This window comes from Gobio gobio, assembly GCF_949357685.1.
Source record: "Gobio gobio genome assembly, chromosome: 5".
Classification (NCBI taxonomy): domain Eukaryota; kingdom Metazoa; phylum Chordata; class Actinopteri; order Cypriniformes; family Gobionidae; genus Gobio; species Gobio gobio.
The window spans coordinates 27750302-27773479 of record NC_137101.1 but is presented as its reverse complement, the minus strand read 5'-3'; the positions used below and the strand labels follow the sequence as shown (position 1 = coordinate 27773479).

At 38.0% G+C, this 23178-nt stretch overlaps 1 protein-coding gene across 2 annotated transcripts in view; it reads right to left on the bottom strand.

The window, feature by feature from the left end:
• Positions 1–19580: 19580 nt before the first annotated feature.
• gramd4a (GRAM domain containing 4a) overlaps positions 19581–23178 on the bottom strand; it is a 79144-nt gene continuing 75546 nt past the window's right edge. Inside the window, exons 18-19 of one of the 2 annotated variants that reach the window (XM_079816588.1) lie at positions 23096–23164; positions 19581–22631 (exon numbers count right to left, since the gene is read on the bottom strand). In XM_079816588.1, the coding sequence (XP_079672714.1) occupies positions 22533–22631; positions 23096–23164 (168 nt within the window). In that variant the 3' untranslated portion in view covers positions 19581–22532. The remainder of the gene's footprint in view (positions 22632–23095; positions 23165–23178) is intronic. The other variant, XM_079816587.1, reaches the window with a different exon arrangement.

Below are 23178 nucleotides of genomic sequence, written 5' to 3'. Positions count from 1 at the left end.
AAAAGTGACATAGAGGCTACGCTTGCCAAAAATACTCTGCCTCCATCATCAGCTTTCGAAAGTTTCAAGTCATTATAAACTGAAAATGTTGCCCGTCATTGACACCAAGGGCCAGATTTATTAACAGCTTGCGCCAGCGCAAACCCTCTTTTGGCTTTAAAAAAAACTACTGTCAGGATTTACTAAAGAAAAATTTGTGCTGAAAAATTCATTTCATTTCAGACCCAAAATGTATGGGAGGAGAGTATTTAAATTAAACATGTAAGGTGATTTACCAAGGTTTGTGCTAGTCATTTACTGGTATTTGCGCCATTATTTACCGAACAAAAAATAATGTCTTAAAGGATTAGTTCACTTCAAAATTAAAATATTCTGATAATTTACTCACCCTCATCTCATCCAAGATGTTCGTGTCTTTCTTTCTTTTTCTAGAAAAAGAAATTACGTTTTTGAGAAAAACATTCCAGGATTTTTTTTCACACAATGGACCTCAATGGCAACCAAAATGTTGAAGGTCCAAATCAATGCAGTTTCAAAGGGCTTCGAATGGCTTCAAAGGCTCTGCATGATCCCAGCTGATGAATAGGGTCTTATCTAGCAAAACCCTCAGCCATTTTCAAGAAAAAAATTAACATTTATATACGTTTTAACCTAAATTGCTTATCTTGCGCTGCTCTGCGGCGTGCCACGGATTGGGCAATAACGTCGGAAAGGTTATCCTAGACGTAGTATTAATATATTAATATATAATATTGTATATTATATAACTGTAACTAGATTTATCTGGATTGCAGACGCTTTTTCTCGGAAGAAATCTGTGGTTATACGCTTACTAATTCAATGCTTTTGGGAAACGCAGCCCAGGCCAGATACGATTATCTACCGACTGACTGGCATTATGACTGGATTATCTATTTGCGAACTGGTTTCACTGATTCAAAGGAACCGAATTGATTAAAAGATTCATGTGCACACTTTTCTGCAGTCGCAAATGTAACAAAAATGTCCTGAGGAAATGTACCGAAGAAAAAGTGTCTATTTTCTTTTTATAATATAGTGAAGTAAAAGTAAAAACTCATCAACAATATTTATACACGAGTAAAAAGAAAATGACTGGTTTATGCATTTTTCTTTCTACAAGTTTGAGGAGCATGGACCACATGATCATTTTATGGATTTATTAAAGACTTTTTTCATTTAATATTCGTGGTCATTTTACACTATCGTTCTCTAAAGATTCTCCAAAAGTTGATTTGTTTTTCATATTTTCAGTCACAGCTACTGACTCTTCAAGTAGAATTTAATCATCTTTTCCCCTCTGTCTGATATAAGCAATAAACTAGCACATCAACAATGTAGTTAAACATAATAATAAACAAAAACAATATAAGTTAGTGGCTTTTATACTTGGAATATGCAGCTTAAGATGTGAATGCCTGTTCCAGGGTCTTGTGAGGATTGAAGTAAATACAGACTGACAGCCAGAATATCTTGAATTGGATGGAAATTCCTCCATGAAGGCACAGCACAGACATTGAGAACCTTTTTACACATTAATAGGACTCTGCTGTAGGCACTTGCTTATAATAATAGGCACTTGAACCTCTGCTGGAAATAACGTTTGTGATTATGTGCATTACACGCTCCACGGAGCCTTTTAAAACCACCACAATAAAATCATTTATTGCTTCATACAGCTGTATTACGTGATTTACAGGTATGTCTCTACATGTCTATCTGGTGTCTTCAATCCCTTCACCTCAGCGCCATCTAGTGGCAGGCAGCAGGTAGTGCCAGTTGATCCAAGAGTGCCAAGAGATCTTGAATATTTACCTCAAAATTCACCTCAAAATGTAATTTAATCTCAATCTGCTCTGGATCACAGTTGTTTTTAGGAATGGAAACATCTCTCTCTCTCTCTCTCTCTCTCTCTCTCTCTCTCTCTCTCTCTCTCTCTCTCTCTCTCTCTCTCTCTCTCTCTCTCACTCTCACTCTCTCAATCATCAAAAATGATTATATTATAAAAAAATAAATAAAATAAGAATAAATAAGTAAATAAATGCATGAATATTTTTTTTATTTACAAGAAAACGATTGACAAAAAACTGTACATACATTTTGTCTGCTGGTTGACTCTTAGTTTACATATTTTGCTGCTGTGATTAAGCTGGAGTTTTCTCCCAAAATATTTCTATATTTGGTAATGCCGTAAAATGTGGTGCTATTGTGATAAAGTGATTTTTATGTATAAAGTGATTTTTATGTTTATTCATTTCTTCAAATGCATTATACAATTGTTCATAATATTTTCTTTATATTGCTAATATTGTTTGAATGGTTATTTGTGCTTTAGGTTAACGAAATTAGTAAGGACGTTATGTGCAGTAATTCATTTTATTATTTTCATTTGACATACCAGCGTGATGACGTCATCGCACACTTCGGTATGTGGCGCGTGCCCGTGATACGCTCCATTCAGTTTCAATACACTGTTAAAGAAGCAATCACTGCAGCGCTCTCTTTTATTTTATTCTTTATTCTTCTTTAACCTTTTTGTACTTCTTCTTCAGGTAATTTAAACACTTCGATCTTGAGGAGTAACTGTTTAATGCAATACTGATGAGTTGTACGGATTGAAAGTAGTTTATTGTTGTGTAGTGATAGTGTGCCAGGTGTTTGCATTTCTGAGCACATGGTTAGCATGGATGCCTCGCGATTAGCGCGTTAGCCCGCTATACACTAGAGAGAGAGAGTCATTTATGTCAACATTGTTTGGATATAAGAGTTTATTCAGTTGTTTCAGTTTTATGAGTTATCTGAAACTTGCACATTTGGGTAATTAACTCCTTCATGTCTGTGGATTGAGTTATGCATGTCAATAGTTTTCATCAATTTTGTAAGTGACTTTATTGTAGGAAATACATAAACATTGGTCAGATATGAGCATGTAATGTATCTCAGCTGCATTATTGTCATCAATTTCATACTGTCATTTCTGAAAATGTGTTTTCTCTTTATAACAAGTGTCACTGTGTCAGTTGTGTCTCTAGTGTGATGAGACATGCAGTTACTTATATTTACAGCTAGTCATTACTTTGTAAGAAAAGTATTAAAATGCACTGATAATGTAATGTACTGAGCATCTGTTATACATGTATGGTTTTATTATTTGCCATTCAGTTTCAATACACTGTTAAAGAAGCAATCACTGCAGCGCTCTCTTTTATTTTATTCTTTATTCTTCTTTAACCTTTTTGTACTTCTTCTTCAGAGGTACTACAAATTTTGGAGGCACCGCTGGGATAGATGTCAGACGGTTTATCCACCTTGATCGGCAGGGAACCGCCTCGCGACATTCATCCCTTAACTACCCAGACGTTTATCAGTGGAGTATAGTGACAAGGCAGAACAGATTGAACAGAGCGTGCACTTGAGGTACAAAGGCAGCTGAGTTAAATCAGATAAGTCAAAGTTCACATACAACACTGAAACACTGCGAAAAACTGCAGCAATGGATGACTTGCAAAGTATCCAGGAAGAAATCGGTGAGAGACTGTGTACATTGCCAAGAGGAAAATTAATTGAACTGAGTCAGTTCCTTGAGATTCATTTAGAAGCAAATGTCACACGCCTTTCTCTAGTTAGTCATCTCAGTAATCATCTGCTACGAAGTGAGTTGGAGGAACTTGAGGATGGAGGCATGGCTGAACTATTAAGCATAAATGATAAGTTGAGTGAAATAATGCTAACTGATGTAAACGTGAGTGAACCAAGCCCAGAGCTGGGACAGGTAGAGGAAAGAGAAAATGTAGTACAAAGACAACCAGGAGAAATTAAGTACACAACTGATCTGCTTCCTGCTGTGCAAACACTTCCAACCGTTTCACAGTGCACGAGGCTGAGGCCAGCATCAGCAGACAGTGTAGCAGTTAACTCTTCGCTGCCTCCACAGGGACAAATGATACCGACTGTATGGCACAGGGAGTTTAAAATCTCAGGTTTTATTGGAGAACCTGGCCAAAGAGATAGATTAACCTTTTCGAGTCTGGCACGCCAAATTGAAAGTGGACTGAAAAAAAGTTACCCAGAACAAGAGATAGTTGATTCAGTGATTCGAGCCATTACACCAGGCCTTCAATTACGTAGCTACTTAGAAGGGAAAACTGATTTGACCTTACCAATGTTGAGACGAATTCTTCGGTCCCATTACCAAGAGAAAAACGCCACTGAATTGTACAAGCAACTTACTGCAGAATCACAACGTGCAAAAGAAACACCCCAAAGTTTCCTCATACGTGTGCTTGACATGAGGCAGAAAATTCTCTTTGCGTCACAAGAAGACGAGTCGGGGTTGAAATATGACCCAGCACTCGTGCAGAATATGTTTCTCCACACTGTGTTAACAGGTCTACAAAACGACCGTATCCAGAGTGATCTCCAACCGTACCTGACAGACACCACAGTCACAGATGAGACACTGCTGGAAAAGTTGAATGTTGCATGCTCCCACGAGGCTGAGAAACAGAGTAAACGGAAAAGTGAACGAAGCGCCACTGTGAATGTTACTCAGTTAAGTGAACCAACTCTGCATTTAAAAAGCAAACAAAAACAGCCAAAATCTGATTTGATGTCACAGTTGAAAAGTTTAAGTGAAGAAGTCAAGCAGATCAAGGAATCGATGCAGCAACCCTCACCTCTGCCGCAACAGTGCTGCACTGTCAACAATGATGTCTCAACTTTAAGGACAGCCCATCAATCCATCTCAGAGGAGAATCAGGTGCCGCAGAGCCAGGCCTGGAGGCAGAGTCAAAATGGAGGTGAGCAACAACAACAGTACCCATTTCAAGTTTCTCATTTCACACCACAACCATATCAACGGCGGATGAGTCCGATGCCAGTGCAGTATTTCCAGCCAACTCATTCATCTCAGTATGCAGCTCAAGGGTTCAATCCGCAGCAGTTTCACGCAGAGTCACAGTCATATGTCGCAACGCCACAATCACAGTCACTCCAGCCATACCAACAGTCACGCCCTCCAAGGCCAAGGCAGTGTTTTCATTGTCAGCAAGCGAGATCGATGGAACTGTGCACCCATTGTTACCGCTGTGGCAGCAATGAACATTTCCTGGCGGGTTGCAAAGAGAGAGGTACACGAACACAGCGTAGGGTTCAGTTAAACGAGGACGGGTTACCACCGCGGGACAGGGAGTGACCCATCAAGTGAAATTGTCCCCTTTGTATCCAAGGCAGCAAGTGGAAAGAGTGGGATTGGAGCCAGACATCATCCCTTATGAGTGCAATCTAATTTCTGAGTGTCAAGTCAACAAACATTCGCCTGTGACTTCCCTGGTTGGTAAACAATGCTTAGTGACATGTTATCTGAATGGACACAAAACAGAGGCATTGTGGGACACAGGATCCCAAGTGTGCATTGTTGATCGACAGTGGAAGGATCAGTACCTACCTGGAGTAAAGATACGAGAAGTTTCCGAAGCGACAGAGGCCACAGACAACTTGCATCTTGTCGCAGCCAATGGTTCCATCATGCCCTATGAAGGATGGGTAGAAATTACGTTCAACTTGACTCCCCCTGCAAACAAAATGAAAGAATTAGTCATCCCTGTACTCGTCTTAAGAGGCCAGCAGTTGTCCAAGCCAATCATTGGTTACAATGTAATTGAGCAGGTCATGAAACAGAGTGAAGCGAGTGGACAGTGTGATGTGAGCAAAGGACTGTTGAATAAGACTGTTAGATGTGCTTTTCCAAGTTTGAGGAGAAGTAAAGTCCAAACATTCATTAACCTTGTGACAGCTGAAAGGTCAAGTGAGTATTTAGTTAAGACGACAAGAGACCATGTGACTGTGCCAAAAAATGCTATCATGCAGGTCAAGTGTCAAGTAAAAGCACCATGTATGAAGCAGGATAGTGTCATGTTGTTTGAACCATCTGTCAATCTACAGTACCCTGATGGACTGGAACCCATTGAAACACTCTTGACTCTGAAAAAGGGGAGCCGACCTGTGATCCAAATCTGTGTCCAGAATGTGACCGAACACGATATCCTTCTGGTAGGAAAGACTGAACTTGGGACGGTACAAACAATAAAGTCAGTGTTACCAGCGACAGCGTCATCTGGTGTAACAACAGCCAGTGGTAATGAAAGGGCGAAGCCAACAAGTGAGTGTGAGACTAATGGTGAAGGTGTGTGGGACCCACCTGTGGACGTCAGTTATTTGTCTCTGGAGCAGCAACAGAAAGTCAGGCAAATGCTGCGAGAAGAGTGTCATTCCTTCTCAAAATCAGATGAGGACATCGGGTGTGTCAAAGACCTGCAATTGAGCATCAGTGTAACAGATCAGACACCTGTTGTGCGAATGTATACATCTGTTCCAAAACCGCTGTACCAAGAAATGAAAGACTATCTTCATGATTTGATCGCCCAGGGGTGGATTGAAAAATCTCATTCGCCATATTCATCCCCAATTGTGTGTGTCAGGAAAAAAGATGGCAGCCTGAGGTTGTGCATTGATTACAGGGACCTCAACCGGAAAACAGTGCCTGACCGACAACCGATTCCCAGAGTACAGGACATACTGGATGGCTTGGGAGGAAATAGGTGTTTCTCTTTACTGGACCAAGGAAAGGCGTACCATCAAGGTTTTATGACACCAGCAAGTAGACCTTTGACGGCCTTTTGCACACCGTGGGGGTTATATGAATGGGTCCGTATTCCCTTCGGGCTCATGAATGCTCCTGCTGCATTCCAGCAGTTCATGGAAGGATGTCTGGAAGGGCTACGAGATGACATTTGTGTGCCTTACCTCGACGACATCTTAGTCTTCACGAAATCCTTTGACGAGCACGTGGAGGCAGTAAGAAAAGTCTTACAGCGGCTGCGGTCGCATGGGGTGAAATTGAAGCCAAAAAAATGTGAGTTGTTCAAAGATGAGGTCCGCTACTTGGGAAGGATAGTTTCAAAAGAAGGGAGCAGGATGGATCCAGCAGATACTGTAGCAGTGACAGCCCTGAAGGAAAAGAGACCCACCACAGTTGGAGAATTGAGGAAGGTTTTAGGCTTGTTAAGTTACTACCGGCCTTACATTAAAGACTTCTCAAGGATTGCTTGCCCCCTGTATGGCCTGCTGAAAAGTGATAATAACAAGGTACAAACAAAAGGTAAAGGGAAAAGAGGGACTTACCTCAAGAGTCATGTGGTTCCATCAAGTCAGTTGGTTGAATGGACGGAGAAACATCAGGAAACACTCGAAAAACTGATTGATTGTCTAGTTAAGCCGCCTGTGCTGGGGTTCCCAGACTTTACAAAGGCGTTTGTACTGCACACCGATGCGTCAAATCAGGGACTGGGAGCTGTCCTGTATCAACACCAGGAAGAGAAATTAAGAGTGATTGCTTATGGATCGAGGACATTAACGACAGCAGAACAGAATTACCATTTGCACAGTGGTAAATTGGAGTTCTTGGCTCTCAAATGGGCCATCACTGAAAAATTCAGAGATTATCTTTACTATGCGCCCACATTTACAGCGTACAGTGACAATAATCCCCTCACCTACGTTTTGACGTCCGCCAAGTTGAACGCAACGGGATGCCGATGGGTCGCAGAGCTTGCTGATTTCCACTTCACTATCCGGTATCGGCCTGGAAAGGAAAACATTGATGCTGACGCATTATCCAGGTTGACAACACTCTCAGAAAAAAATGTCCCAGAATACACAGAGGAGCTTTCATCTGATTCAATAGGAGCCATGATACAGGCGGTGGAAGTCCAGTCTGAATCAGGGATACCATGGTCCTTTGCTATAGCTTGCCAGAGTTCACCAACATCGGCAGAGACCAGTACAACATTAGCAGGACCCCTATCAAAAGAAGAGATCAGAAGAGCTCAGAGGGAAGACAACGACGTAGAGTTGGTAATTCGTCACTTACAGTCAGGAGTAAAGCCTTCTTCTAAGCAGTGGAGGTCTGCGGGTTCAGCAGCGAAAAGTTTGATGAGAGGGTGGGATAAGTTGATGCTGGATGAGGATGGCATTCTGCAAAGAAAAACAGCACAGAGAACTCAGCTTGTATTACCAACGGGATTCAGGAAAATTGCACTGGAGGAATTGCATGACAAAATGGGACACCAAGGCGTCGATCGGACCACAAGTTTAATGAGAGACCGCTTCTTTTGGCCCCACATGCAGCGTGACATTGAGCATTATGTGTTGAGGACCTGCTCCTGCATTAAGCAAAAGAAACCGTGCAGAGAAATAAGAGCACCCCTGAAATCCATCACAACGACTTGCCCATTCGAACTTGTGTCAGTGGACTTCCTTCACTTAGAAAAATGCAGAGGAGGATATGAATATATACTTGTCATCGTCGATCATTTCACACGATTCGCACAGGCATATGCGACAACGTCAAAATCTGGGAAGACTGTGGCAGACAGACTCTTTAACGATTTCGCCCTCAAGTTTGGATTTCCGTTGAGAATACACCATGATCAAGGGGGAGAATTTGAAAATCAGCTGTTTGGACAATTGCAAAAGTATAGTGGGATCACTGGTTCAAGAACTACTCCCTATCACCCCCAAGGAAACGGGCAAGTTGAGAGATTTAATCGGACGTTGTTGCAAATGTTGAAAACTCTCACTGAAAAACAGAAATCAAGTTGGAAAGACTCATTGAACAAGTTGATCTATGCCTACAATTGCACAAAAAGTGAAGTGACTGGTTTCTCCCCGTTTCACCTCTTGTTTGGTCGTTCCCCGAGACTGCCCATTGATGTTCTCTTCGGGCTTAATGCAGACAGCCTGCCCACAAACAGAAGTGAGTACCTGGAGACTTGGAAACAAGGGATGCAAGAAGCACAAGAGATCGCTAGAGAACATGCAAAAAAGGCAAGCGAGCGTAATAAAAGAAATTATGATCAAAAAGTGAGATACACAGACCTTGACTCAGGAAGTCGAGTCCTTGTAAGAAATTTGACTCCGAGGGGAGGACCAGGAAAACTTCGGAACTACTGGGAAGAGCAAGTTCATGTTGTTGTACGCCGAGTTGCTGAGGATGTGCCGATTTATGAGATAAAGCCTGAGCGAGGAAAGGGGAGGTCACGAGTATTACACCGAAACTTGTTGATGCCATGCGATTACTTACCTCTTGAAGTCGATCCAACGCCAAAATCCAAATCACAGCGGAGACAGCCACAGGGAAACTCCAGCATACCTGTAAACCGAATGGAAGAAAGTGAGTTGGAAAGTGAAAGTGACTCTGAGTATTACATACCAGTTGAGCCTCGCCAAGTGAGAAAGCAGCCTAGTGGTTATGATCAGAGACGAGAGGAAGCACTACAGTTTTTACCTTCTGAGTTACCTGCTCATCAGAGTGCATCAGATAGTTCTCCACAGATACAGCTTGAACTAGAACCGTTACCTACAGCTGAAGCGGAACAAGATGTTCCCACACCTGCTCATGTACCTGTGAAAGAGAACAGATTTGAACTGCTTGGAAGACAAATTGAAAATGAGCCAGCGAGTGCACATGAAAACTTACCTGCGAAAGAACCAGAGGAAATTGAGTCAAGTGACAGACCTGTCGAGGTGCAAAGAGAATACCAGTACTCAGGGAGGCAACGACGTCCACCAAAGAAGTTCACCTATGATAGTTTAGGGACTCCTACCTGTTACAAAGTGCAAGTAACTGGTTCTGGATATGATCCACCCTTTCCTAACATGTGGACACCTACATTTACGCCTTGGGTGCCAACAGTGTTTCCCTACCTGAGACCACCATCTGTGTATTAAACATGAACTGAAACTGAAACAGAAATTGAGAGCACACACGAATTGTGCTTATCAACTATTACACACACTAATTGTTCATATGGACTGTGAAAGAACTTTTGAAAAACAAAGAACTGTTGCACACATATGCACATACACATAAACAGGACTGTTTCTAGGCCAAAGGGACATGGACTGTTTTGCAAGGCCTATAAAAACATTGAGTGAACACTTTGAAAAAAGTTTTTGAAACACTTTTGCACAGACTTTGAATCATTATTTTTGCAATCCTCTACATGGCATTCGGTCTGGGACTTCAACGTATTTTTGTGCACTGAAATGGACTTTTGTGTTTTGTTTTCCTTTTGGACACTGGATGAAATCCCTGAACTTTAAATTATTTTGAGATGGGGTATGATCTATTACATTTGAGTACAAAAAGACTTAATCGGTTGACAAGGACTGTTGGCCAATGTAAAGTGTCATTATAGGGGAAACGTGATGTGTAAAAAAAAAAAAAAAAAGAGAGATGTTATATGTCACGGGTCTGAATAGAAATAGAAAGTGATAAGGGCATTGGTAGATGTCGGGACGACATCTTATCCTGTGGGGGAGTGTGTGATAAAGTGATTTTTATGTATAAAGTGATTTTTATGTTTATTCATTTCTTCAAATGCATTATACAATTGTTCATAATATTTTCTTTATATTGCTAATATTGTTTGAATGGTTATTTGTGCTTTAGGTTAACGAAATTAGTAAGGACGTTATGTGCAGTAATTCATTTTATTATTTTCATTTGACATACCAGCGTGATGACGTCATCGCACACTTCGGTATGTGGCGCGTGCCCGTGATACGCTCCATTCAGTTTCAATACACTGTTAAAGAAGCAATCACTGCAGCGCTCTCTTTTATTTTATTCTTTATTCTTCTTTAACCTTTTTGTACTTCTTCTTCAGGTAATTTAAACACTTCGATCTTGAGGAGTAACTGTTTAATGCAATACTGATGAGTTGTACGGATTGAAAGTAGTTTATTGTTGTGTAGTGATAGTGTGCCAGGTGTTTGCATTTCTGAGCACATGGTTAGCATGGATGCCTCGCGATTAGCGCGTTAGCCCGCTATACACTAGAGAGAGAGAGTCATTTATGTCAACATTGTTTGGATATAAGAGTTTATTCAGTTGTTTCAGTTTTATGAGTTATCTGAAACTTGCACATTTGGGTAATTAACTCCTTCATGTCTGTGGATTGAGTTATGCATGTCAATAGTTTTCATCAATTTTGTAAGTGACTTTATTGTAGGAAATACATAAACATTGGTCAGATATGAGCATGTAATGTATCTCAGCTGCATTATTGTCATCAATTTCATACTGTCATTTCTGAAAATGTGTTTTCTCTTTATAACAAGTGTCACTGTGTCAGTTGTGTCTCTAGTGTGATGAGACATGCAGTTACTTATATTTACAGCTAGTCATTACTTTGTAAGAAAAGTATTAAAATGCACTGATAATGTAATGTACTGAGCATCTGTTATACATGTATGGTTTTATTATTTGCCATTCAGTTTCAATACACTGTTAAAGAAGCAATCACTGCAGCGCTCTCTTTTATTTTATTCTTTATTCTTCTTTAACCTTTTTGTACTTCTTCTTCAGAGGTACTACACTATTTGTTGATATTTTGTGAAGTAGGCAGATCAAATGTTGTGATAGGCCGTGTTTACACCTGGTATTAAGATGCGTTTTGGTCGATCGGTTCACAGGTAGATGAAGGAAACACATGCCTGTCTCTTTTGTCCACTTTTGACCACTTCTGTCCTGAATTCTTTGAGTGGAGGTATGGGCTGGTAAATGTATGGGCTTTTTCATATCTTTCAGTCTAACGGACGAAATATGCTTGCACAATTTATGAATGCGCATGGAGAAGATGTAAAAACATACAGAGAGTAGCAGCTTTAGTTTCTTTTATTTATACCAGATGTAAACAGGGCCATAGTGATGACAGTGCAGCAGGAAGTGTTCTTCTGTTTCCATTTCTTTTTGAGAGTACAGTGAAAACAGTCTCTGCTCTCGTAGTTGCCATCTCTGTCTGTGCCGTCCTCTCTCACTCAGTCTGTATTTGGCCTGTATTTGGTTAGGGTCTTTCTCCCTTTATGCTCTTTCACACAGCTCCGGTATTCTGCTCATTTGTAATCTCTTTTCAGGTGTAAATAGAGTTCCATCTTCTTTTGTATAATTTGGTTGGGCCATATTGTTTGGGTGCTGTGCTGGTTTGGGTGTAGTTTCAGCACCAGCTGTGAGAGGGTGCTCCTGTGCCGGTTCTGCTCTTGACACCCTGTTATGAGCTTGCATCACTAATTTGGCTCTGCATGAGTTGTTTGTTTACTTTTAGGATGCTTTTACAAATTTGGGTATGCATAGTTTAAATGTCCTCTTTTTCCCATTTAGAAAAATCTTAGGATTTTATCTCGTACCTCATATCTCGCTGCCATACTGAGCAGTTGGTTCAATTATTGCTTTTGGGATTTTTAGCCAGGTTTGAGTTGGAATTTCATGTTGATTTGTATTTTTAATCATGAAGAAGACCCTCAAAACGTTGGCTTTCAGTTCATTCACAGCTAGATTGAAGTTTCCTGTTGAACTCAGTTTTAGTCCCAGGTAGGTGTATTCATGAGTGTGTTGGAGGACCTGGTTTCCTGCTCTGACTATGCACTAAAAAAAATATTTTGGTCTAAATATAAGTTTTATGTATTTGAATTACATTACAATTTTCCATCCATTTGGACTACATAGTTTTAACATAAACAAACAAATAAACTTAATGTGATTCATATTTGTCAGTCAAACGTAAATTAAATAGGTACGTTTTATGTAATGGTACAGAGAAAAATGCCCATGATAAATTAACACAGCCTAGTGTACACTACTGAGATAAAGTACCATTGAAGCAGTGTTCAAGTTAATGAGATAATTGAGTGATGATTGACAATTAATGATGAACACCTGATGATAATGAGGAGAATCACTGACGGAAAGAGAAACACAAGAACTGCAACTGACTTCAGCCACAGCCTTAGATGAAATCAACTGAAGATAAAAGAAGACATTAAATCTGAAGATCTTGGCAGAAGAGGATTAAACAACTCCACAAACAGCATTATCAGCTTCACGCATTATTAACCAGACTGACTTTATTTCTGTAATTTTCTGTTTATAGTTTTGTTTGAAGTCACCATGCTGGAGATCAGTGTCTGCTTTAGTTGGGCTCTTAACTCTTTAACTTTTTTCTCTAGCTCCTTTAACTGTGTGTTTATAAAGCACATTTGTTATGGCAAGGGAATCCAAGAGAATATCTGGTGATGTTGGCTATTTATATATTGTTAATGACATTGTGTGGCTAAATCACTGATCTCATTCGGAGTCTAATACTCTGGTTATTGTGGTACTGTGTTAATAGTTTTGTTTTATTCATAATAGTTGCCATGTGATTCTACAGCACGAGTTACAGCACCGTTGTGGTATTCGAATAATATGCAGGATTTAAATCTATGGCATTGCTTAGATATACACAGACATCAAGAATCAATGTATGAATCTCAACAATGGTGACAATCAATTAAAATCTTCAAGCTGCAGTGCATGTTGGGTACCACCAATCAAGCCCCCCCCCCCCCCCATGAGCACCAGCATGCATTGCGGCATGAATAAATTATGCATCTGAATTGACAAATTTTCTTTGATACTTACTAATTGCTTTTACTTTTGCTGTTTTTGTTGTGACATTTTAGTTGCTTGTTTTATGTTCAAAGTTGATCTGTTTATCTTAATTTTTTTTTATTGTCACCATTGTAGAGATTCAAACGCTGATTCATGATGTCTGTGTGTGTCTAAGTAATGCCGTAGATTAAAACCGTTTGTGCACTTTTTTTCATTTTTTATCTGGATATTATTCAATTAACACAACCGTCCTGTATCTTGTGCTGCATAATCACATGGCTAATTCTATGAATACAACACAATTAATAACACATTACCTCTATAACCAGCAAATTAGCCTCTAAATTAGAGCAGTGATTCAGGCCAAAACAAATAGCCAACATCACCTGATAATATTTTCTCTTGGATTCCCTTGAAATAACAAATGTGCTTTATAAACACAGCGTTAAAGGAGCCAGAGAAAAACTAAAGCTAAAAAAATTAAGGGTCAAGAGCCCAACTAAAGCAGACACTGATCTCCAGTATGGTGACTTCCATACTATGAAACTATTATTTTCATTAAAACAGAAATTACAGATATAAAGTCAGTCTGGTTAGTAATGCGTGAAGCTGATAATGCTGTTTGTGAAGTTGTTTAATCCTCATCTACTGATATCTTCAGAGATTTAATGTCTTCTTTTATCTTCAGTTGATTTCATCTAAGGCTGTGGCTGAAGTCAGTTGTAGTTCTTGTGTTTCTCTTTCCGTCAGAGATTCTGCTCATTATCATCAGGTGTTCATCATTAATTCTCAATCATCACTCAATTATCTCATTAACTTGAACACTGCTTCAATGGTACTTTATCTCAGTAGTGTGCACTAGGCTGTGTTAATTTATCATGGGCATTTTTCTGTGTACCATTACATAAAACGTACCTATTTCATTTACGTTTGACTGACAAATATGAATCACATTAAATTTATTTGTTTGTTTATGTTAAAACTATGTAGTCAAAATGGATGGAAAATTGTAATGTAATTCAAATACATAAAACTTATATTTAGACCAAAATATTTTTTTGAGTGTGTATTTATTTTTGGTTTGCTGGGTGTGCTCTTTGATACCAATCTTTCATTTGAAAGCCATGTTTCTAGCATCTGTAAAACTGCATTCTTTCATCTTAATAACATATCTAAATTACGGCACATGCTTTCAATGCAAAATGCAGTTATGTCATGCGTTCATGACCTCAAGGCTAGATTATTGTAATGCTCTACTGGGTGGTTGGTTGCCCTGATCGCTTAATAAATAAACTCCAGCTGGTCCAAAACACAGCAGCTATAGTTCTTACTAGAACCAGGAAGTGTGACCATATTAGCCCGGTTCTAAAAACACATCTCTATCTCATTTACGATGGCATACAGAACCTTGTCAATTTATATTATTCAAATCAGTTAAATGATTGTTTTAGGCTGCCGGGAACACTTCCCATTACACCTGATGTACTCGTTACATCATAAAAAGAATGGCATCTATGCTAATTTTAGTCTCTCTGTTTATCCCAAGGTTTACTGTAGTCAGCCGGATCCGGGCTGTATCCGGGCCATATCCAGATCAGATGGTGGACCTGCGCCTAGACATGACCAATGCATTTTTTAAGTGGATATGGTGGTCTAGTGGGTTAAACTACTGTATTAATACACAGAAGGTTGCTGGTTCGATCCCTGCAGTCACCACCTCCTTGAGCAAGGCACTTTACTCCATGTTGCTCCATGGGGATTGTCCCTGTAATCTGGATATGGCCCCGATACAGCCCGGATCCGCCTGACTACAGTAAACCTTGGGATAAACAGAGAGACTAAAATTAGCATAGATGCCATTCTTTTTATGATGTAACGAGTACATCAGGTGTAATGGGAAGTGTTCCCGCCAGCCTAAAACAATCATTTAACTGGCCAGAGGAGAACTGGCACCCCGACTGAGCCTGGTTTCTCCCAAGGTTTATTTTTCTCCATTAGGTCACCTGATGGGGTTTTGGTTTCCTTGCCACTGTTGCCTCTGGCTTGACGTGCTCAGTTGGGGACACTAAATTGTTCAACTAAACATCGAAATAAATCGAATTAATAAATTAAATTAACCATTTAAACTAAATTACTGATCTAATTATTTATCTAAAGTCCACACTGTCACTGTATGATAACTGAAATGAACTGATGACATCAGCGTTTTTTCCAGAATGGCTATACAGCTGATTAAAATTATGCTGCATTATTTTCCTGTTTAACACTGTAAAGCTGCTTTGAAACAATCTACATTGTTAAAAGCGCTATATAAATAAAGTTGACTTGACTTGACTTAATAAATGCATAGAGTCTGCATAAAGTATGTGACTGTGTCAACTAGACTCTCCCCTGTGAAGGCCTCATTTCGTGAATTTTTTTTTTTTGTCCACTTGTAGGATTGTTGCAGCCTTTGTAATTGAGAGGGCTGTCTGCATGTTTCATTGGTTTGAGTTCATTTTAGTGTGGTTGTGGTTTCTTACAGTGGTTTGAAAGAGGTGTTTGAGGACTGACTGTGAATGCTCTAAGATGCACTGGATCAATGTCTGTAATGAAATAATCTACAGTACTGTTACCCAGACAAGAATTAAAGGGTATAACAGCCAAAAGAGTCTTCCCGTATACGATCGTTCACTATATATACAGAGCTCTAGTAGGATTTTCCCACTTTTTTGTGAATTTGTTCTAATTATTTTTGAGGTGGTATGAGGGCAGAGGGTGGCTTGTGTTTGTAATATATTTGTCTCGCCCCTGTGTCTTGACAAAGTCAACATTTCCAGTTCTGGCATTTAAACCGGCACATATTAACACATTTCCTTTTATCTGAAAATGGCTGATCTCATCTTGCGGGATGGAAAAGGTTTCTTAAAGGGTTACTTCAGCGATTAGCATTAAGCTTTGTATCAGTAGAAACCCGGTAGTATATTTTAATTTTTGTACTTTCCCCCCTAATGTCCCCCTAAGACAAGAGAATTATGCATTTTATTTCTGGAAAAAATCCTCCAATGTTGCAAATATCGTAATTTTGCTTCATCTGAGGATTTTTTGTCCAGAGGCTAGAGACTACAGCCAGTAGAAGGAGCTAGTTCCGCATGTTATCAACCCGCCCATAGGGGTGGGATCTCGGCTTGGGCATTCATAACAGAGCAGTGCGGAGCAAAGTGAGTGTTTCAACTTTTCAATGAATTCCTATGAAAGTTAAGCTTCCATAGGCATGATATGAAAACATGCCAGACTGGACACGCGCCGTGAATGACTGCCGCGCTTACCTCAGCTCTTCGCTCTCGTGATGAATGAAATCTGACTCCTGCTGCATCTGTGCCGTGACTTTCGTTGGCTCACTCAGACTTTATTGAAAAGACACATTCAGTTTTTAATTGTCTATACTCTAACTGAACGAAATAATTGTATTACTATGAAAATCAAAACGACCGTGGGGGCAGTGTCATGGTGGGCAAGTGATAACCAGTAGCCGTGGCTTTAGGAGTGGCCTCGTTGGGCACTAAGCAAGTGCATTCTGGGAGTTGTTGTCTTTCATCCACATGAGACAGTTTTTCAGTCTAGAACGCACCAAATTCAAAAATATTTTCACATTTCTACTACATAAATGACCCAGTTTATATACACATTCATCTTCCCAGTGCTGAAGTACCCCTTCAATTGTAATAGGGGGATTCAGCCGGGGGTAAATATGTAGCACACAAGAATATGTGACGGTTTGTGGAGACCAAATGTAAAAGTTTCCGTAAATTTGTATTTTTTTTAGATTTGATTGATTCTATGAATTCTGTATATGAGTCTCTGCCCTGAGTCTTAGTTTGGTTGATGGTAGAACTATTTCTCTAAATCCAATTGGGCAGCCAGTGGAAAAATCTTTTACCCTCCATGTTTTTTGTTGTATTATAATGTCAGAATTCTGAATTTCTTTTTTGAAGTATGAATGCTGGCTCTTAAACCCCAAAATGGAGGACATCAGTCCTTGAATATTCCAACATGGGATTTTTATGGAATATGTAATAAATCACTTTTGTTATTTCAAAAAATCAAAACAAACATCCATGTTTTTTAATTGACCCAATAAAGAAGAATATATTAAATATTATGATGTATCTAAGACTACATCTTTAAATACATGTATAAATTAAGTAAAATAAAAATAATAATACATAGAAAATAAATATTCTAAATTATTATTATTATATTTCTCTCTCTCTATATATATATTATCTATTTATGTATTAAAGCTGCAGTCCGTAACTTTTTGCGCTTTAGCAGTTAATAAACAGAACTTCATGCGTCTTGCGGAAGAACATTGCAACCGGAGCTATGTCTATGGCGGTCTGAAATAGTCCCAATATAAACACTTATTATAAGTGTAGCATAATGATTCAGGGTAAGACAAAAACACGGTTTGGAAAATGGATTCATGTTGCACTCATTATATTCAGATTAGATTCATTATATAATTTTTGTAGATCTTGAACACAAAAAAAGTAACGGACAGCAGCTTTAAAAAATATATTTTCATGTAACTTGTTTTGAATAAAATAAAAAGTGTGTATATGTGTGTATATATATGTGTGGATTTTAGCTCATTTTAGCTCATTACATAAACAGATATATATTTTTTTAAATAAGACAGACATACACAAGTCTATACAATTCATTAATTTACTTAAATTAAAAAAGTGTACAACACATTATGATTTAACAATATACATTGTTCTATTCAAATCAGAACAGAACATTTCTTATATTACTCTATTTTTGTATATAAATTCATTTTTAGTCATTTGTCTTCAGACAGCCAGAAAAAAAACAACAAAAAAAACAGATAACAGTAACAACAATTCACATCTGTCAGATGAACTCTGTTATTTTGCGGTGAAATTATTATGAAAATAGCAAACATTTACACAGTTAACAAATACTTTATCAACTAGTGCCACATGAAAATTCCAACTTGAGCACCTCCAGATACACAATGACTTTTGGTGCTTAGTTAAACAGCCCAACACAGCGTTTTAATGTACATTGTGTTTCTTTTAGCATGATTGTGTGAAACTATGATTGTGTGTGTGTGTGTGTGAATCTCACAAACAAGTCCATGTATTTCACCACAAAATCAAAAGAAAAATGCAATTTTGTGAAATTAAGTAAAAAGAATGTGAAATTAAGTATCTCAAAATTCTTGTTACTGTAATGCAGAAAACTTTCCATCTTTTTTTATTTTTTTTTATTTTGCATTACAGTAATGAGAATTTGGATGGAAATGAGCATGTCACGAGGACACATGTTTTGAAAAATATAAATCAGCATGAATTTAAGGCAGTACAATAAATATAACCATAATAAATACATAAAAATATACTTTATTACATTATATTATTTAAATATATCATTGTTTTTTTGCATAACTACGAAGCACCGCACATTACATGTGGACATGGTGGCCAAAAATTATAAATTTGTTAACTTATTTTAGTTTAATCGTGGCCACGTTTAACTCATTCATTCCCTCGTTTTGATTTAAATAAAACAAGGGGACTAATTATTACAATGTGGCCACGATTTAGTTAAACAAGGGAATTTATTATTTTATTGTTCATACAATTTACGTAGAACAAGGAAACTAATTAGTAACACTACTTTTTGGCCACAACATACATATTTTTTCTCTCCGTAGGCCTACATAACGGCTGAAATTTTTTAAAAGAGAATTTGGGGAAATGCGTCTTTCAAAATTTGGAGCGAAATATAAACTGGGGCCGGATTCACAAAACATTCTTAAGATTCCTCTGAACTGCTATTTTCTTCTTATTTTCCAACTTAATAAAAAATATAAGAACATTTTCTATTCCCAAAATCTCTTCTTAAGAATGTTCTTATCTTTTTTTCTTAAGACAATCATTGACTTCCATAGTATGGTGTAAAGTCAGCTGGGCCCATTAACTGTTTGGTTATTGACATTCTTCAAAATATCAACAGTGTTCAACAGAAGCAAGAAACACGTACAGGTTTGGAACAACTTGAGGGTGAGTAAATGATGACAGAATTTTTATTTTTGGGTGAACTATCCATGAAAAAAATATGTTTCTTAAGAAAAAAATTAGAATTAAAGATTTTTTTTAAGAATTGCACTTAGGAACATTCTTATGAAATTCTTAGAATTTATCTTAAGAACTTTCTTAACTAAAGAATATTTTCGTGAATCCAGTCCCTGGGCATGTTCTTGAACGTTTTTGTGAAATTCACTCATGTGCTGTATTAATATACTCATAATTAGTTTCTTAGTGCTGATACATTTTCTACAAGCATTTGTGGCCAATACAATAAAAAAAGACCAGAAACGATATTATACCAGTTTTCACACCCCTGGGCTGGGCTGGTTAGCAGGGATCAGACTGGTCTGAACTGGATTTTGATCCAGCTTGTGTAAACATCAGTTTGAGACAGACAATGAGCAGTTAAAGGAACAACATTTGGCAAAACTATTAGTTACCCAATTCATTCTGTGCTTTAGAGCAATCCAACACAACAGCCAGTGTGCGGGAGACTTCCAAAAGCTCTAGGTAGGCAGGGGTAGCCAACCCTGTGCCTGGAGAGCTATACCTTCCTGTAGACTTCAGTTCCAACCCTCCTCCAACACACTTACCTGTTGTACCTTGATTGTCTGGTTCAGGCTTGTTTGATTCGGGTTGAAGCTAAACTCTGCAGGATGTTAGCTCTCGAGGTGCAGGGTTGGAGACCCTTTGGTAAAATACACTAATTCATCTTTGGGAGCTGAGCAACATTCAACAGTCCCTCAAAAATGTGAGTAAACTAACAGATATTTGGGAAGACAAAGTATGAACAGCAATTTCTCCTAAAATGATGATCTTTGGAATGTCTTAGATACAAATACAAATCCGCTACTTATTAAAATCAACTCTTTGTAGTATATCTGTGCAAACAACCTCTTCAGTTTAGGGTAGAGCAACAAAAAGTTTGGCCCACTATGAATATTGTACAGTAAAAATTTCTTCATTTCTGTTTATCTTATATTGTAGGATGGAACTTCTTATGGTAAATTGCAACATTACAGGCTATTCGCATCATATTGCATTTACCACTACAGCATTGAGCAGATGTGATGCTTTTCAAAAGTTTAAACCCCCCTTCTATGTTAATTAAACATTATAGTGGCTGTTCATGTTGAGTGTCAAGGGGTGAATCTCACAAAAACTGAAATTTGCAAGTCATATTTGACCTCTTAGCATTTTTTTTCAATGTGACATTTTCTTGATGCGAGAAAGACATCTCATTCATAATAAAAATAAACTTAATTCATGAAATTATAAAGTGAATTTGTAACACTTAATGTTAAGTATAATTTAATCTATGCAATTGTTTTAATTTAGGCATTAATGAGAATTTGTGGAAACTCAAGTTTTTATATACATAATTTTTTACATAAATTTCATTGATGTGCATTTTTTTTATTTTGAGGTGAAATATGATTTTAATATTTCTTTGTGAGATTCATCAAAAGACTTTATGAACAGGTCCTACGGTTTTGCTGTAAATCTGAATTTAACTTCATTTAGTAACAGTTTAAGTAACAGTTTAAAGTGACAAAACATTAACAAGTCACTGGTGTTCATCTGTAAGACATACATACATGAAATACTTGGTAAAAAAAAAAGATTGATAGCACTTTATTGTACAGTTCTGTTTTATGTACTATGTACTAAACCTAACCTTAATATTAAATCCAAGTAGTTACCTTATATTACTCCGTACGTTTTTGTATAAGTACACAATTAGTACACATACTGCAAAATAAAGTGCGACCAAATGTTCTTATCTGTGTTTGACACCTTTCATATCTAACTAATGTTTTCAAACGTAAGCAAACCAATCGATTAGCAATGATTCTGTAACGACATTACAACCATTTTAAAGAAAGGCCATTTGAAACCATTAGAAACTAGACCTCCCAAAGTTAAGTTTGGGAAGATGTTCTGCTAAAAAGACATGAAGCACACTTTGCTGAGAGGTGAGATTAAGTGAGTTTGTGTGTGTGTCTATGTTGTGCGCACACAGCAACAATGTAAACAAATGTAAAAATAGAAAGAAAAAAGGCGTTGTTTATCAGTCTTAAAGGTCATTTGCACTGACAACAATTTGCAGTGACAAAGCATCCAGAAGTCATTTTCAATGAAAGCTGCCGATTTCTAGCAACTCGAACAGCTACTGTTGCCAAAATGACAACATAACCGACCTCATAACTTTTCAAAATAAAAAGTCATCTTTTTCTAACTGAACACTATCACAAATTAGATAATGAAGTGAGAAAATGAGAAGAATGAGTATACATACTTCGTGAGAATACACAAGACATATAAACTACCTGTATGGCGACTTCAATTGCCAACTCTCATTAAAAATTAATGACTTCCTGTTGATTTGTTGCTGCAAAATGCCTAAAGTGTGAATACACTTTTTTCCCGCATTTATCAGTATTTTGTCTTGATTTCCAGTACAAAATATCTAAATTTAGTTAAAAGACAAATTTACTTGAGAAGCAAAAGTGTGTAAGAAAACAAGACATATCTTGAATTAAGTTTGTCTAACGTGTCTTGTTTTAAACAAAAATACTGATTAACAACCCCCCACCCCCGTAACATCTTAAGGGACAAAACCAGACATGAAATCTGAAACAGATGAGTACAAAACACGAAGTCAGATCTGTGTGCTCATCTTTGAAAGCCAAAAAGGTCACAGTCGCACGACGAGAAGCCGGTCGCATCCCTACGGTTGAAAAAGTCTCTTTCTTTGAGATGCAGAACTCTTGCTGGAATGTCAGCTCGCTAAATCTCCTGCTGGTCACACCACAAGCCGACAATCATCCAAATTACGGTCAATTAAAGTTAACCAGGCAGGAAATGCTGGTCCCATACTTTTCCAAACGAGATATCCTCCAGAAGGATAAAAGGTTGAGTTATGTCTCAGGGTTGGCTGTGGTCATGATCTTCATGTACTGGGTAAATATCGTCTCAAAGGCCTCGTCTCTGTGTATCATGGCACCAAAGACCAGTGGCTGCGAGAACAAGATAAAGCGATTCACTGTCAGACTTTACTCAATTATTAATCAAAGCAACAAGACACTTTAATTATTTCAATGAGGGTGATGTCACTGTAAAAAAGACATCAAATGGCTTTTAAGCAGGATGCAAGTATATCCAGCTTAAACCGTATACATGCATAAAGCAATATAAACAAACCAAGCAGTTGCAATTTGCTATATATTATATATATCATCAAAAATGTACCTATATTATCATCCAGCTCTTTATATAGAGTAGGATATATAGGTTTATACAGTATACTCTCGTAGGCTGATATATATACTATATAGCAAATCTCGCAAAATGTAAACTATTATCACCCATTTCTAATCTGCTAAATGCAGCTATAAGATATTATAAACATTAACATAATAATTTTCTGCTCTGAAACGATGTGTATTGTGAAGCGCTATACAAATAAATTTGACTTGACTACCTTCTGTGTTGATGGGGTGGCAATAGAGATGCCCATTCCAGACCCAGGCAGAACTGATAAAACTTTGTACTGTGGGAAAAAAA